We start from the raw sequence: 15850 nt of genomic DNA, 5'->3' as shown, positions 1-15850 counted from the left end.
ATTTCTGCCAAGGTTGGAGCTGCCTCCAGAAAAGGCTGTGATCCCTCCAGTCCCTATTGACAGTCTTTGACCGCTCTGAGGCGAGTTGCAGGCTGCAAGAGATGTTGGCCAAGCTGAAGGCAGATCACGGGAAGCACTGATCTGAAACCCGGCTGAACCAAGCAATAGATAAAGTCTCTTAGCCACATCAATCCCAGGCTGTGTTTGCCAAGAAGATGAAAATGATGTCAACACAAAACACGTTGGAAATGGTGGGAAAGTCACTAATTTCCAAATGGCATGCTTCTAGAATACGGCATGTTTCATGTAAATATGAATGGAAGAAGCTGATGTGCCACTGTTATGACCCAGTGTTGTTTCAATGAAATTTATCATACAACAGAGTTATTACAGTATTATTATAGTGTGATTTATATCTATTTAAAACTACTGCAGTATTTTTCAGTGCTTTATTACATTCGGGCAAGGCTTTGCCCAACTGCCTATGGGAGCAGACAACGACAGAAAGAGCCCACGCATGAAAGAGACCTGATTTGCTGAAGTCCCTTTGGCTTCCCCTCCTGCCATCCTGCTGCAGCCCCTGCAACTTGATGGCAGGAAGAATGTGGGGCAGGACACAGCCCAGATGCTGGCAGCTGTGAGCTGACTCAAGCCATACAGATGAGCCTTCCACCTTGGCTAGCACCGGTGCTGGCAGCTGAGCCACTGGCAACATGCCACTTTACCCTACTGCAGAACCCTCCTGGGGTCAAGCTGGTGATGGAGAGGGAAGGGATTAGCTCTTCCAGCTCCTGAGCACAAGGTGAGAGAAGAGAAATGCTGTTACCCATCAATCCCGGGAACCGACACATCCAAACAGGGGAAAGAGAGGGGCAAAGGCACAATTTTGAGTTCCACGTAGACAGCACCGAGAGTGGACCACTCAAATCTGGGTGTGCAATATGGCAAATGCCACAGGTTTTCCTGTGGGGGAAAAAGCTCCAAACAAAACAGAACACAAATCCCAACCCCAAAGAGTAACGTTTGACTTTTCAGTGACTGGTGGCTGAGAGAAGCATCTGTGCAGCGCTGATTGTGGCTTCTCTGCAAAAGAAGAAGTCCTTGCTCGTCCTTGCTTGTCTCAGGGGTCTCAAAAGCCAGGTGAGGATTTCTTCCTGCTGTTGCCTGTGCTCCGAGCAAAGAGCCTTGGGGTGCCCAGGGCTGTTAGCAGGAGAGCTGGTGAAATTCACTGCAAGGCACGCAGCCTTCCCCTCCAAGGCTCCAGAGGTACAAGGGCAGAAAGCTGTAGCCTAAGCTGGATTGCAATAGCACCTTGTGGGGCTTGTCTGTCTTCTGGCACCCTTCAGGCTGGGCAGTGTAAATCTGAGCTGCTTTCCCAGGGAATTCAGGGTTTGCCCAAACTAGGGCCTTGCTGAAGGCAAAGGCCACGCAAGGGCTCTCACTTGTGCTGCCTGCGCCATGAAGGGCCCCAGAGCAAGAGAGCATTCCTTGGCTGCTGAGATCCCCTTTTCACAGTCTGGCCTTGCTGGTTAGCAAAACCTACACGGACCTTCCAGCACTGACTTTGACTCAAGCTTTTCAATATTCTACAAGGAAAATTCTGATTTTTCCTTCTGTTTGGAAGGGGATGGATTTCCTTGGCCGATGCATTTGGCACAGGGTTTCTCCTCACATGGAAACCGTTCCAGGTGACCTGAAACTCTTCTGTCCATCGAGAACCCATTTTGTCCCACTGGATCATGGGCAGTACAGTGCTTTTGCAGCACCTTTCCCTCCTCTGCCTGGAGCTGGTCTCGCAGGCCAACCGCCAGATGCGATGCAAATGGTCCCAGAAGGGAGGTTGCAGCTAGGTGGGGGTCATTATATTAGCCCAGGGAACAAACAATATGACCAGAGGAAAATTACCTCAAATTGCGCCATGGGAGGTTTAGATTGGCTCTCTAGGAAAAATTCCTTCAACAAAAAGGACGTCGAGCTTGGGAACAGGCTGCCTTTGAAAATGGCCGAGTCACCACCCTCAGAAAGGTTTCAAAGTCATGTGGATGTAGCATTTGGGGAACTGGCTGATTGGTGCCGTTGTCAGTGTTAAGTTTGCAGTCGCACTGTGTGATCTTCAGGGACTTTTCCAATCTCGACGACTCCGAGGTTTAAGTGTAGCTCAACCAGTGAGGAGTCAAAGCTTAGACTCAGTGATCCTCAAGGGTGCCTTCCAACAGGGATATCTTTGAGACTGTCAATGAAGGGCAGATGAAAATAAACCCAAATGAAAGAACAATGGGAGTTCTTTGGAGAAGCTTCACCCAAGGGCAGCCTTAAGCAGTACACCAGGGACACTCTGAGCGCCTGTCGTGGTTTGACATGGAAGTGATTTTTTTTTTTTCTTCAGGAAGTTGGGTCAAACCAATCAGTGGTCAAGTTTGGATATTGGCACCTGCAGTGACCACTGAAGATAGGGATACGCCTCTGAGAACACAGCGGGTTAAAAGCAAGAACTCCCAAGAGCTCGCTCTCTTTGGTTCCGGTCAAGGTGCTGTGCAGACCTTCCCTGCCCAGCCATGGGGCTGGGTGGGGGAGGGGAAGCCATGTGGCCTGGTCGAGGTGAGCCGAGCGGTAGAAGGACTGGAACCGAGCCAGCTCTTGTGGACGGAAGGGTGGAAAGAAGCGGAGATGTCTTTGTCATTCCCCCCCTCCAGAGGGAAGAGATAGAGAGTCCGGACGGCACCTGAAACTTTGCCGGTGTGGAGGAGAAGGAGGGGGGGGGGGGAAGGCGCCCAGCCTTGGCCTTGGGAATCGGCTGCTGGGCAGAGATATCAGCCGTCCAGGGAGTCTGAGCTTTTAACCCTTTCCTGAGAAATGAAGGCTTTGTAAAATATTACTCCTCCTTGATTTGAAGTAGAAGAGAGACAGTCTGGGATCCGAGATGATGGAAGAAGAAATTCTTGAGTTGGAAGGAGATGATGGAGTGGCTTGTGGCTGGACTTCTCTTGTTAGCCATAGACTGAACCAAATTCTCCTAACAGAAGCTGCACTTAGGGTGGTGCGTTGGTGTGCCAGGAGACCTGTTTCAGTGATTACCAGCAGAGGAGTAGAGAGAAGGTGTGGAGAAGCCCTCTATCTTCAAAGAAGAAGAAGAAGGGGAGAAGACGACCTCTGTTCTTGGACCCTCAGCCCCAGGGGAAAATGGGGGGGACTGTAGTCCCAAAATGAGAAACTGAACTGTTGTCTCTTTTGGTTCATGGCAAAGCATCCTTAAAGGAGCCCTATGAGCAGTCTGTCCATGCCCGGTGGTGAGAGCACTGTGACATGGAAAGGAGACTGTCACCATGGCAGATTTCCTCCGGGCGGTCGCCATGTGTGACATGGAAACACAAGGGTGGCAATTGTGTTTCCTGGGGGGGGGGTCTGTGGCACAGGAGAGACTCCTGTCTCCCTTGAAAGATTGAGTATTTGAATATCTGAAGGGTGGCAACTTAATTAGGATCCTGGGTGGTGTCTCACTGTTAAGTTTGTTTAGAAATTAGGTGGGTGGAGGAGGGGTGTTTTAGAAAGTCTTCATCCAGGATTTAGTGTTTGTAGTTTTTTCTAGTAGTAGTAGTTTAATAAAGTTCTTTCCTTTATTACAAAGATGGGCCTGCTCTGCTCTGTTCCTGATCACATCTCACAGCAATTATTTAGAAAAGTATATTTTCATGGGGGCGCTGGCATCGTGTCAGTGTCAAACCATGACAGCGCCTGAGCCAGGAGTTGGCTCAGGGGACCAAGGGTGGGGTTGGCTGGGCTGTGATGCACTCTGACACCTGTGACATCACAGAGGACATGTCACAGAGGGGGCAGCAATAAAAGGCCCCAGCAGGTAACGCTGGCCCTGCATTGCTTGGGCAAGCGGTGAGTGCACACGTGGCGGGGAGGCTGGGCTGGGCACAAGGGCCGGGGTAGAAATGCTGCACCCGGGGCTGGGTTCTCCCCCTGCATGCAGGGACAGCCCCTCATGGGGGAGCCTTGGGCAGGCCACAGGGCTGCTGCTGCTTCTGTTGCTCCAGGGGCATTGGGATAGCGCTTGCTGCCTGCCAGCTGTCGGGGGCCCTGTCTTTCCTGCGCCCAGAACCCTGAGGATCCTGTCCTCCCTCCAGCAACCAGTAGTTCCCTCCCTCCCTGCCCCACTCAAGGCTTTCTCTCCCTCCTCCTGCAGATCATGGATCCAGTAGTATTCCTGTTTGTGCTCTTGAAAAGTCTCATCCAGTACCCACAGCCTGTGGGTGATGGCTTGGATGAGGAAACACATCTGCGCATGGAAATGCGTGCAAAGCACCTGGAATGGGAGAGGCTTCGGCTGGAGCAGGAGGTGGAGCAGCTCTCCCAGAAGAAGGTGCAGCTCTTGCAGCTCTTAGCTGTTGCTGTGCTCCTGCTGCATGTCTTGTTCCTGTGGTTGATTGTGTGGAAAAGCTGCTGGAGGAGAGAGGAGAATGAAGAAGAAAACCATGGTGCAAATGAAGAGGAAGTTGGCAATGTTGCAGCAAATGAAGAAGACAATGTTGGAAATGAAGTTGTCCATGAGGCTTGGGCAGGCCACAGGCCTTTTGTCCAAGTAGACCACGATTTGGATGATCATGTTGGACAAGTTATAATGGAGCGCATACGGTGGCCTGAAGAGGACCTGCAGATAGGCTGCGAGAGGACAATAGACCTCATGGACAATTATACAGTTTTCTTCGGGCATGTCTTGTCCAACAGTTTCTACCCAGTCCTGCAACGAGCCATCGGGGTGGGCAGTGCCTTTGAAGGTTGGAGTCCCCGTGAGCAGGATGTCGTGTACCGCGTGCTCATCCCCATGACTCCTCCCCGAGGCCACAGCTTCCACCTGGAGCTGGACAGTGCAGGGCAGAGGCACGAGAGGAACTTCCGTGTCCGCGTGCAGCTGGAGTGCACCTGTACGGGGCAGCAGCAGGGCAAGAACATGCTGTGCTTCCTGCACCACCCCGAGGAGGAGCTGAGGAGGAACCAGGATCCCAGCCTCCTAGACACCCTGTGCACCGGCTCCTACCTGGACGTGCAGAAAACTGCCTGCTGGTTCCGGCAACTGGTGAAAGCAATCTGGCCAGCTTTGCCCCAGTCACACAACTGGCATTTAATACTGCTGCCCTCCACACGCTCCTGCCAATTCAAGGTGACAAATGGCAGAGAAAGCCTCAGGATTGAGATGCTGTTCGGGGTGCGGAGAGGTGACTCAGCCGTCTTTGTGAGCAGCCAGCCTAGAGAGGCCTACACACCAAGCACAACCTGGCCTGAGTCTTACGCTGTGGCAGAGGTTGAGTTCTTCAAGCACATTGCCAGGCAGGCCCCTCCTGACAGCTTGCACCTCAAATGCCTGCAGTTCTTCACCCGTCTTCTGCTGGGCTTCAGCTTTTCCACCTACACCATGAAAACCCTTGTCATGCACCGGCTCAATGTCACACCTGTGTCATTGTGGTGCAGGAGACATTTCCTGCAGCGACTGATGGATATCAGCGACTGCCTGTACTTATGTGTGCGAGGAAAACGCCTCAACCACTTCATTGTGGGTAACCAGAGGTTTCCTCAGGACATCCGTTTACCTCCAGACGTTCAAGCATGTAACGCATACAATCTCTTCCATCACCTGGTGCAGCAGCCGGCTGCCTACACCCAGGCGATCCATGAGTGCCAGGTGCTGCAGAAGTGGTTCAAGAGAATCGTTCTCGGTGAACATCAACCGAATTAAGGTGAGGAGCCATGGCTATGAGCACAGAGCTGTGCTTCTGCTGCTCGCAGCCAGCAGCAGAGAACCACCTCCTAGCACAAATTTGGCGCTTTAAGGAGAAGAGGATTCGTGCAACGGCTCTGGCGAAGGTCCCACAGCTTCTCCTGCAGCCTCAGCAGGTGGACAGCCACAGGAGCGTTTACTCTACTTCCTTGTATCATTTCACTTTCTGAAAAAGGCACCCAAATGGCATTGAGCCCTGCTTTCCTATGAACTCTCCCACTCCTGTGAAGCACGTGAGAGAACACGTGCTGTACATGCAGGGCCAAAGTCACCAAATCCCACCTGCAACATGCAGTTCTTCCTGGCCTTTGAGAAGGACCAAAAGTTAGAGCGTGAAAGAAGTGGGAGTTTGGGACAGAAAAAGAAAAACAACAAACCGGGCAAAAAAGAGCGAGAGGAAAAATCAGCACTGCTGGCCCGGGATGAGTCAATGGATGGAGTCTCTCCTTGTCCCCGGAAAGGACACCTTCACCTCAGCATTGGACCACCTGTGTTGGAGCTGACCTGAAATTTTGTTTAGAGAAGAATCTAGATTTTTGTTTCTTATACAGATGTACTATACAGCCACTATAAAGTTTATGAAGTGTATACCTTCTATAAAGTTTATAAATTATCATATATACTAATAAAATAAAATAAAACAAAGCAATCTATTCATATTAATAATATCAAAGATAGAAAATATGTAATTATTATGTCATGATAAAAAGTAATTTTAAAGAGTTGAATATGTAATTACATTTAAATAGTAACAGTAGAGCACATATTTAGTGTCACTACCCGTTATCACACATATTATTGATCTTAATGCATTTATGTCTGGAAGGTTTTTCATAAAACAGATGTTTTTATTACATATATAACATGCATATCATATATACATACTATATACTTTATATATTAATATGACTGTATCATATATGTTACATACCATATAATATATTACATATATAATTTTTATATACACAGAAAGCTGTGTCTAGAGTCGCTATCTGTTGCGGCCCATATTCATGCTCTAGAGTCAGAGCATTTACAAGTGGCAAGCTGGAAACTGCTTTCCTTTTGTTTCAATAAAACACAGTTTTGCAGAATCTGGAGCGTGGCAGACTTTCTTGATCTCAGCCAGACCTATAGCAGTGGTAAATGTCACAGGCTGTGAATCTGGGCTTGTGAACAGACTCTTTGAACTCCAGCACACTTAGAGTGCTGGAATGGGTCTAAACAGAAATGAAGCCCGGCTGCCCCCAGCCCCTCTGATCACAGAATTCCAGAATGCCTTGGCTTGGAAGGGTCCTTAGAAATTGTCTTGTTCCAGCCCTGCTGCCAAGGGCACGGACACCTTCCACGAGGCCAGGTTGCTCCAAGGCCCATCCAAGCTGGCCTGGAGCAGTGCCAGGGATGGGGCAGCCACAGCGTCTGTGGGCAGCGTGGGCCAGGGCCTCAGCAGCCTCAGAGGCCAGAAATCCTTGCACATCTCCAGCCTAAGGCCGCCCTCCATCAGTGGGAAGCCGCTGGCCCTGGCGCTGTCCCTCCAGGCCCTTGCCAGCAGCCCCTGTGCCGGTCTCTGCTGGCTCCCGTGCAGGGACTCAAAGGCCGCAGGAAGGTGCCCCTGGAGAAGCCCTTGCAGAGCGCAGGGGCCAGGAATGCCACCAGGAGGGCAGCAAGCAGGGCCTGGCCTGTCCATCCGTGCGGGAGGGCACAGGGCAGGCACTGAGGCCCTGCCAGCTGGAGCTGGGAGCTCTGGAGCGCGGCCGGCAGAGAGCCGTGGGCTCCCGCAGCTCTGCAGCCCTCACGGCTGAGGCAGCTGCCCGGGCACAGCCGGCCGGGGACACGCGGCCAGCCTGGGGCCACCCGCAGGGGGACCCTGCTCTGGGGCCAGCCCAGGCCGCGGCAGGGAGCACCCCATGGGGCTGTGCCCGGGCAGGGAACGGCTCTGCCCGGGGACAGGGCTCCGGGAGCAGGGCAGCGGGGCCGGCAGTGCCGGGCACAGAGATCGAGGGACACATGGCTGCGGTCACAGCCTGGCTGCCCTGGGGCATACCCTACAGGCTGACAGGACACAGACAGGCAGGAGCTCCCTTCCTCTTTGCGTCCCGGGGCCAGACTGCACCTGGATGTATCCTGAGGCCTACCCTGACTCAGTTGCAGCACCTCGTACTTGGTCTTTTTAAACCACATGGGATTGCCATGGTTCCACTCCTCAAGCACGTCCACGTCTCTCTGGTTGGCATTCCATCCTTCAGGTGTGGCAACTGCCCCACTCTGCTTGGTGACTTCAGCAAATCTGCTGAGGATACCCTCGATCCCTTTATCTACAGCATCAATGAAGATATTAAGGAACATTGCTCCCAGAACAGAACCTTGAGGGGCACCACAGGTGACCCACATCCATCCTGACTCTGAGCTGTTGACCTCTGGAAGCACCGTGCATGCAATTTCTTATCCATCCAACAGTCCAGGCACCAAACCCATCTCTCCCGAATTTAGAGAGGATGTTGTGGGGATCATGTCAAAGGCGTTCCAGTAGTCCAGATAAATGACACCTGTAGCCCTTCCCTTGTCCCTTCATGTACTCGCTCCATCATTGAAGGCCACTGGGTAGGTCAGGCAGGACTCGCCCTCGGCTGTCCCGAATCACCTGCCGGTCCACCATGTGCCTTAGCATAGCTTCAAGGAGGATGTGCTCCGTGATCTTCTGAGGCGCTGATGTGGGGCTGCTGTGTTGGTCATTTCCAGAGTGTTCCTTCCTACCCTTTCTAAAAATGGGTGTAGTGGGTTCACCTTGGCTGAATGCCAGGTGGTCACTATGCCACTCCATCACCCCCCTTCCTAGTGTGACAGGGGAGAGAACATAAAATGGAAAACAACTAGTCAGATGAGATAAAGCTGTTGATTATAGTGAAAAAATTGAGAGTTTGTGCATGCAAAAGTGAAGGAGAAAAAAACATTTATTCTCTACTTCTCATAGACGAGCAATGTTCAGCCACTTCCTGGGAAGCAAGCAATTTCTCTATTCTCTTGTCTTCTCGTTCCCTCTGAGATATTGGGCCTATTGTACCACACCCCTTAACAGAGGCAGAGCGATACTTCCTAAGGAGAGCTCTGTTCGGCTTAGAAACCCAGCCGTGAGTGGCCTCTAGCTGGAGCCAGAGGTTTCTGTATTCCACTCTGGTCCTGGCGAAGCATAACAAGTGAATGGCTGCAGACGTGCTTGCCCTCTCCAGAACATCAATCTTCCCTTGCTTCTAGTTGGTTCCTAGTCTTGTTAAAGCACCCTGAGCAGGGGAAGAGGGAAACAAAATTTTCCAATTGTTTGCAAAGCCCAAATCACACCCACTGATGAATAAAGGATGGGAATTGCCCACAAAGCACTTGCGGACTTTCTCTACTCCCCTCTAGCAGCGGTTGCTTTTGTATGGGGATGTTTTCTTTTGTGGGGGTGATGCCAAATGCAAGAAAACAAGCAGAGCCAGCAATCAGACTGCAAGTTAGGTCACTGCAAGGAAAAGGGGTTAATCTCTCACTCAGAGCAAGAAAGGGTTAGATAAAAAACATGCTTGTGTGGAGTGTGGAATGCCGCAACAGGTTCCACAGCAGTGGAGGCAGAGGCCTGAGCACAGGAAAGGGAAGGAAGCTAGGAAAGGGTCTGGAGATCAAGTCTGATGAGCAGCAGCTGAGGGAGCTGGGGGAGCTGAGATTGGAGAAGAGGAGGCTCAGGAGGGACTTCCTTGTTCTCTACAACTCCCTGACAGAAGCGTGGAGCCACGCCCCAGGTGGGGGTCAGGCTCTGCTCCCAGGAAACAAGGGAAATGGTCTCAACTTCTGCCAGGGGAGGCTTAGATTGGGTATTTGGGAAAAATTTTTCCTCTGAAAGGGTTGTTAAGGGTTGTCATAGCTGCCCATGGAATGAATGATATTGTCATGTCTGGAGGCTCTTAAGGAATGTGTGGATGTGGCACCTGGGGACATGGTTTCAAGGTCGACTTGTCAATGTCAGGTTTGTGGGTGGACTCTCTACAATCTTAGAGATCTTTTAAAACCTAAACAAGTCCATACTACTGTGATGGGGAGCCAGTTTTAACCCAAAGAGTGTTTTGTAATGTCATTTCATAAGGTCATTAATAGCAACTTCACTCTCATGCTCAAACTTATGCAGCTGCTTTTCTCTGTGCCCTCCTCATCTTCACTTCTACCTTCAGCCTTGGGTCAGGAAAATTGGCTTTGGTGGGATCAGTGGTAGTGGGAAAGCCTCATGCCAGGGCGTCGTAGGTTGGTTTATTTCTGCCAAGGTTGGAGCTGCCTCCACAAAAGGCTGTGATCCCTCCAGTCCCTATTGACAGTCTTTGACCGCTCTGAGGCGAGTTGCAGGCTGCAAGAGATGTTGGCCAAGCTGAAGGCAGATCACGGGAAGCACTGATCTGAAACCCGGCTGAACCAAGCAATAGATAAAGTCTCTTAGCCACATCAATCCCAGGCTGTGTTTGCCAAGAAGATGAAAATGATGTCAACATAAAACACAATGGAAATGGTGGGAAAGTCACTAATTTCCAAATGGAATGCTTCTAGAATAAGGCATGTTTCATGTAAATATGAATGGAAGAAGCTGATGTGCCGCTGTTATTGACCCAGTGCTGTTTCAATGAAATTTATCATACAACAGAGTTATTACAGTATTATTATAGTATGATTTATATCTATTTAAAACTACTGCAGTATTTTTCAGTCCTTCATTGCATTCGGGCAAGGCTTTGCCCAACTGCCTATGGGAGCAGACAACGACAGAAAGAGCCCACACATTAAAGAGACCTGATTTGCTGAAGTCCCTTTGGCTTCCCCTCCTGCCATCCTGCTGCAGCCCCTGCAACTTGATGGCAGGAAGAATGTGGGGCAGGACACAGCCCAGATGCTGGCGGCTGTGAGCTGACTCAAGCCATACAGATGAGCCTTCCACCTTGGCTAGCACCAGTGCTGGCAGCTGAGCCACTGGCAACATGCCACTTTACCCTACTGCAGAACCCTCCTGGGGTCAAGCTGGTGATGGAGAGGGAAGGGATCAGCTCTCCCAGCTCCTGAGCACAAGGTGAGAGAAGAGAAATGCTGTTACCCATCAATCCCGGGAACTGACACATCCAAACAGGGGAAAGAGAGGGGCAAAGGCACAATTTTGAGTTCCACGTAGGCAGCACCGAGAGTGGACCACTCAAATCTGGGTGTGCAATATGGCAAATGCCACAGGTTTTCCTGTGGGGGAAAAAGCTCCAAACAAAACAGAACACAAACCCCAAACCCAAAGAGTAACGTTTGAATTTTCAGTGACTGGTGGTTGAGAGAAGCATCTGTGCAGCGCTGATTGTGGCTTCTCTGCAAAAGAAGAAGTCCTTGCTCGTCCTTGCTTGTCTCAGGGGTCTCAAAAGCCAGGTGAGGATTTCTTCCTGCTGTTGCCTGTGCTCCGAGCAAAGAGCCTTGGGGTGCCCAGGGCTGTTAGCAGGAGAGCTGGTGAAATTCACTGCAAGGCACGCAGCCTTCCCCTCCAAGGCTCCAGAGGTACAAGGGCAGAAAGCTGTAGCCTAAGCTGGATTGCAATAGCACCTTGTGGGGCTTGTCTGTCTTCTGGCACCCTTCAGGCTGGGCAGTGTAAATATGAGCTGCTTTCCCAGGGAATTCAGGGTTTGCCCAAACTAGGGCCTTGCTGAAGGCAAAGGCCACGCAAGGGCTCTCACTTGTGCTGCCTGCGCCATGGAGGGCCCCAGAGCAAGAGAGCATTCCTTGGCTGCTGAGATCCCCTTTTCACAGTCTGGCCTTGCTGGTTAGCAAAACCTACACGGACCTTCCAGCACTGACTTTGACTCAAGCTTTTCAATATTCTACAAGGAAAATTCTGATTTTTCCTTCTGTTTGGAAGGGGATGGATTTCCTTGGCCGATGTATTTGGCACAGAGGTTGTCCTCACATGGAAACCGTTCCAGGTGACCTGAAACTCTTCTGTCCATCGAGAACCCATTTTGTCCCACTGGATCATGGGCAGTACAGTGCTTTTGCAGCACCTTTCCCTCCTCTGCCTGGAGCTGGTCTCGCAGGCCAACCGCCAGACACGATGCAAATGGTCCCAGAAGGGAGGTTGCAGCTAGGTGGGGGTCATTATATTAGCCCAGGGAACAAACAATATGACCAGAGGAAAATTACCTCAAATTGCGCCATGGGAGGTTTAGATTGGCTCTCTAGGAAAAATTCCTGCAACAAAAAGGACGTCAAGCTTGGGAACAGGCTGCCTTTGAAAATGGCCGAGTCACCACCCTCAGAAAGGTTTCAAAGTCAGGTGGATGTAGCATTTGGAGAACTGGCTGATTGGTGCCGTTGTCAGTGTTAAGTTTGCAGTCGCACTGTGTGATCTTCGGGGACTTTTCCAATCTCGACGACTCCGAGGTTTAAGTGTAGCTCAACCAGTGAGGAGTCAAAGCTTAGACTCAGTGATCCTCAAGGGTGCCTTCCAACAGGGATATCTTTGAGACTGTCAATGAAGGACAGATGAAAATAAACCCAAATGAAAGAATAATGGGAGTTCTTTGGAGAAGCTTCGTCCAAGGGCAGCCTTAAGCAGTACACCAGGGACACTCTGAGCGCCTGAGCCAGGAGTTGGCTCAGGGGACCAAGGGTGGGGTTGGCTGGGCTGTGATGCACTCTGACACCTGTGACATCACAGATGACATGTCACAGAGGGGGCAGCAATAAAAGGCCCCAGCAGGTAACGCTGGCCCTGCATTGCTTGGGCAAGCGGTGAGTGCACACGTGGCGGGGAGGCTGGGCTGGGCACAAGGGCTGGGGCAGAAACGCTGCACTCGGGGCTGGGTTCTCCCCCTGCATGCAGGGACAGCCCCTCATGGGGGAGCCTTGGGCAGGCCACAGGGCTGCTGCTGCTTCTGTAGCTCCAGGGGCATTGGGATAGCGCTTGCTGCCTGCCAGCTGTCGGGGGCCCTGTCTTTCCTGCGCCCAGAACCCTGAGGATCCTGTCCTCCCTCCAGCAACCAGTAGTTCCCTCCCTCCCTGCCCCACTCAAGGCTTTCTCTCCCTCCTCCTGCAGATCATGGATCCAGTAGTATTCCTGTTTGTGCTCTTGAAAAGTCTCATCCAGTACCCACAGCCCGTGGGTGATGGCTTGGATGAGGAAACACATCTGCGCATGGAAATGCGTGCAAAGCACCTGGAATGGGAGAGGCTTCGGCTGGAGCAGGAGGTGGAGCAGCTCTCCCAGAAGAAGGTGCAGCTCTTGCAGCTCTTAGCTGTTGCTGTGCTCCTGCTGCATGTCTTGTTCCTGTGGTTGATTGTGTGGAAAATCTGCTGGAGGAGAGAGGAGAATGAAGAAGAAAACCATGGTGCAAATGAAGAGGAAGTTGGCAATGTTGCAGCAAATGAAGAAGACAATGTTGGAAATGAAGTTGTCCATGAGGCTTGGGCAGGCCACAGGCCTTTTGTCCAAGTAGACAACGATTTGGATGATCATGTTGGACAAGTTATAATGGAGCGCATACGGTGGCCTGAAGAGGACCTGCAGATAGGCTGCGAGTGGACAATAGACCTCATGGACAATTATACAGTTTTCTTCGGGCATGTCTTGTCCAACAGTTTCTACCCAGTCCTGCAACGAGCCATCGGGGTGGGCAGTGCCTTTGAAGGTTGGAGTCCCCGTGAGCAGGATGTCGTGTACTGCGTGCTCATCCCCATGACTCCTCCCCGAGGCCACAGCTTCCACCTGGAGCTGGACAGTGCAGGGCAGAGGCACGAGAGGAACTTCCGTGTCCGCGTGCAGCTGGAGTGCACCTGTACGGGGCAGCAGCAGGGCAAGAACATGCTGTGCTTCCTGCACCACCCCGAGGAGGAGCTGAGGAGGAACCAGGATCCCAGCCTCCTAGACACCCTGTGCACCGGCTCCTACCTGGACGTGCAGAAAACTGCCTGCTGGTTCCGGCAACTGGTGAAAGCAATCTGGCCAGCTTTGCCCCAGTCACACGACTGGCATTTAATACTGCTGCCCTCCACACGCTCCTGCCAATTCAAGGTGACAAATGGCAGAGAAAGCCTCAGGATTGAGATGCTGTTCGGGGTGCGGAGAGGTGACTCAGCCGTCTTTGTGAGCAGCCAGCCTAGAGAGGCCTACACACCAAGCACAACCTGGCCTGAGTCTTACGCTGTGGCAGAGGTTGAGTTCTTCAAGCACATTGCCAGGCGGGCCCCTCCTGACAGCTTGCACCTCAAATGCCTGCAGTTCTTCACCCGTCTTCTGCTGGGCTTCAGCTTTTCCACCTACACCATGAAAACCCTTGTCATGCACCGGCTCAATGTCACACCTGTGTCATTGTGGCGCAGGAGACATCTCCTGCAGCGACTGATGGATATCAGCGACTGCCTGTACTTATGTGTGCAAGGAAAACGCCTCAACCACTTCATTGTGGGTAACCAGAGGTTTCCTCAGGACATCCGTTTACCTCCAGACGTTCAAGCATGTAACGCATACAATCTCTTCCATCACCTGGTGCAGCAGCCGACCGCCTACACCCAAGCGATCCATGAGTGCCAGGTGCTGCAGAAGTGGTTCAAGAGAATCGTTCTCGGTGAACATCAACCGAATTAAGGTGAGGAGCCATGGCTATGAGCACAGAGCTGTGCTTCTGCTGCTCGCAGCCGGCAGCAGAGAACCACCTCCTAGCACAAATTTGGCGCTTTAAGGAGAAGAAGATTCGTGCAACGGCTCTGGCGAAGGTCCCACAGCTTCTCCTGCTGCCTCAGCAGGTGGACAGCCACAGGAACGTTTACTCTACTTCCTTGTATCATTTCACTTTCCGAAAAAGGCACCCAAATGGCATTGAGCCCTGCTTTCCTGTGAATCTCCCACTCCTGTGAAGCACGTGAGAGAACACGTGCTGTACATGCAGGGCCAAAGTCACCAAATCCCACCTGCAACATGCAGTTCTTCCTGGCCTTTGAGAAGGACCAAAAGTTAGAGCGTGCAAGAAGTGGGAGTTTGGGACAGAAAAAGAAAAACAACAAACCGGGCAAAAAAGAGCGAGAGGAAAAATCAGCACTGCTGGCCCGGGATGAGTCAATGGATGGAGTCTCTCCTTGTCCCCGGAAAGGACACCTTCACCTCAGCATTGGACCACCTGTGTTGGAGCTGACCTGAAATTTTGTTTAGTAAAGAATCTAGATTTTTGTTTCTTATACAGATGTACTATACAGCCACTATAAAGTTTATGATGTGTATACCTTCTATAAAGTTTATAAATTATCATATATACTAATAAAATACAATAAAACAAAGCAATCTATTCATATTAATAATATCAAAGATAGAAAAGATGTAATTATTATGTCATGATAAAAAGTAATTTTAAAGAGTTGAATATGTAATTACATTTAAATAGTAACAGTAGAGCACATATTTAGTGTCACTACCCATTATCACACATATTATTGATCTTAATGCATTTATGTCTGGAAGGTTTTTCATAAAACAGATGTATTTATTACATATATAACATGCATATCATATATACATACTATATACTTTATATATTAATATGACTGTATCATATATGTTACATACCATATAATATATTACATATATAATTTTTATATACACAGAAAGCTGTGTCTAGGGTCGCTATCTGTTGCGGCCCATATTCATGCTCTAGAGTCAGAGCATTTACAAGTGGCAAGCTGGAAACTGCTTTCCTTTTGTTTCAATAAAACACAGTTTTGCAGAATCTGGAGCGTGGCAGACTTTCTTGATCTCAGCCAGACCTATAGCAGTGGTAAATGTCACAGGCTGTGAATCTGGGCTTGTGAACAGACTCTTTGAACTCCAGCACACTTAGAGTGCTGGAATGGGTCTAAACAGAAATGAAGCCCGGCTGCCCCCAGCCCCTCTGATCACAGAATTCCAGAATGCCTTGGCTTGGAAGGGTCCTTAGAAATTGTCTTGTTCCAGCCCTGCTGCCAAGGGCACGGACACCTTCCACGAGGCCAGGTTGCTCCAAGGCCCATCCAAGCTGGCCTGGAGCAGTGCCAGGGATGGGG

The 15850-nt window shown here is 50.8% G+C and overlaps 2 protein-coding genes across 2 annotated transcripts; both read left to right on the top strand.

The window, feature by feature from the left end:
• The first annotated feature begins 4192 nt into the window (after positions 1 to 4192).
• LOC137476498 (inositol 1,4,5-trisphosphate receptor-interacting protein-like 1) lies at positions 4193 to 5737 on the top strand. The gene has a single exon (XM_068194857.1). The coding sequence runs from the start codon at positions 4193 to 4195 to the stop codon at positions 5735 to 5737; it is 1545 nt and encodes a 514-aa protein (XP_068050958.1).
• Positions 5738 to 11975: 6238 nt separating this feature from the next.
• Positions 11976 to 14405, top strand: LOC137476497 (inositol 1,4,5-trisphosphate receptor-interacting protein-like 1). Its single transcript, XM_068194856.1, has 2 exons — positions 11976 to 12101; positions 12858 to 14405. The coding sequence occupies exons 1-2, from the start codon at positions 11976 to 11978 to the stop codon at positions 14403 to 14405; spliced, it is 1674 nt and encodes a 557-aa protein (XP_068050957.1).
• Positions 14406 to 15850: the final 1445 nt, after the last annotated feature.

The sequence above is a fragment of the Anomalospiza imberbis genome, chromosome 6 (assembly GCF_031753505.1).
Source record: "Anomalospiza imberbis isolate Cuckoo-Finch-1a 21T00152 chromosome 6, ASM3175350v1, whole genome shotgun sequence".
NCBI lineage: Eukaryota > Metazoa > Chordata > Aves > Passeriformes > Viduidae > Anomalospiza > Anomalospiza imberbis.
The sequence above is the reverse complement of the archived record's forward strand: the minus strand, read 5'-3'. Positions and strand labels throughout refer to the sequence as shown.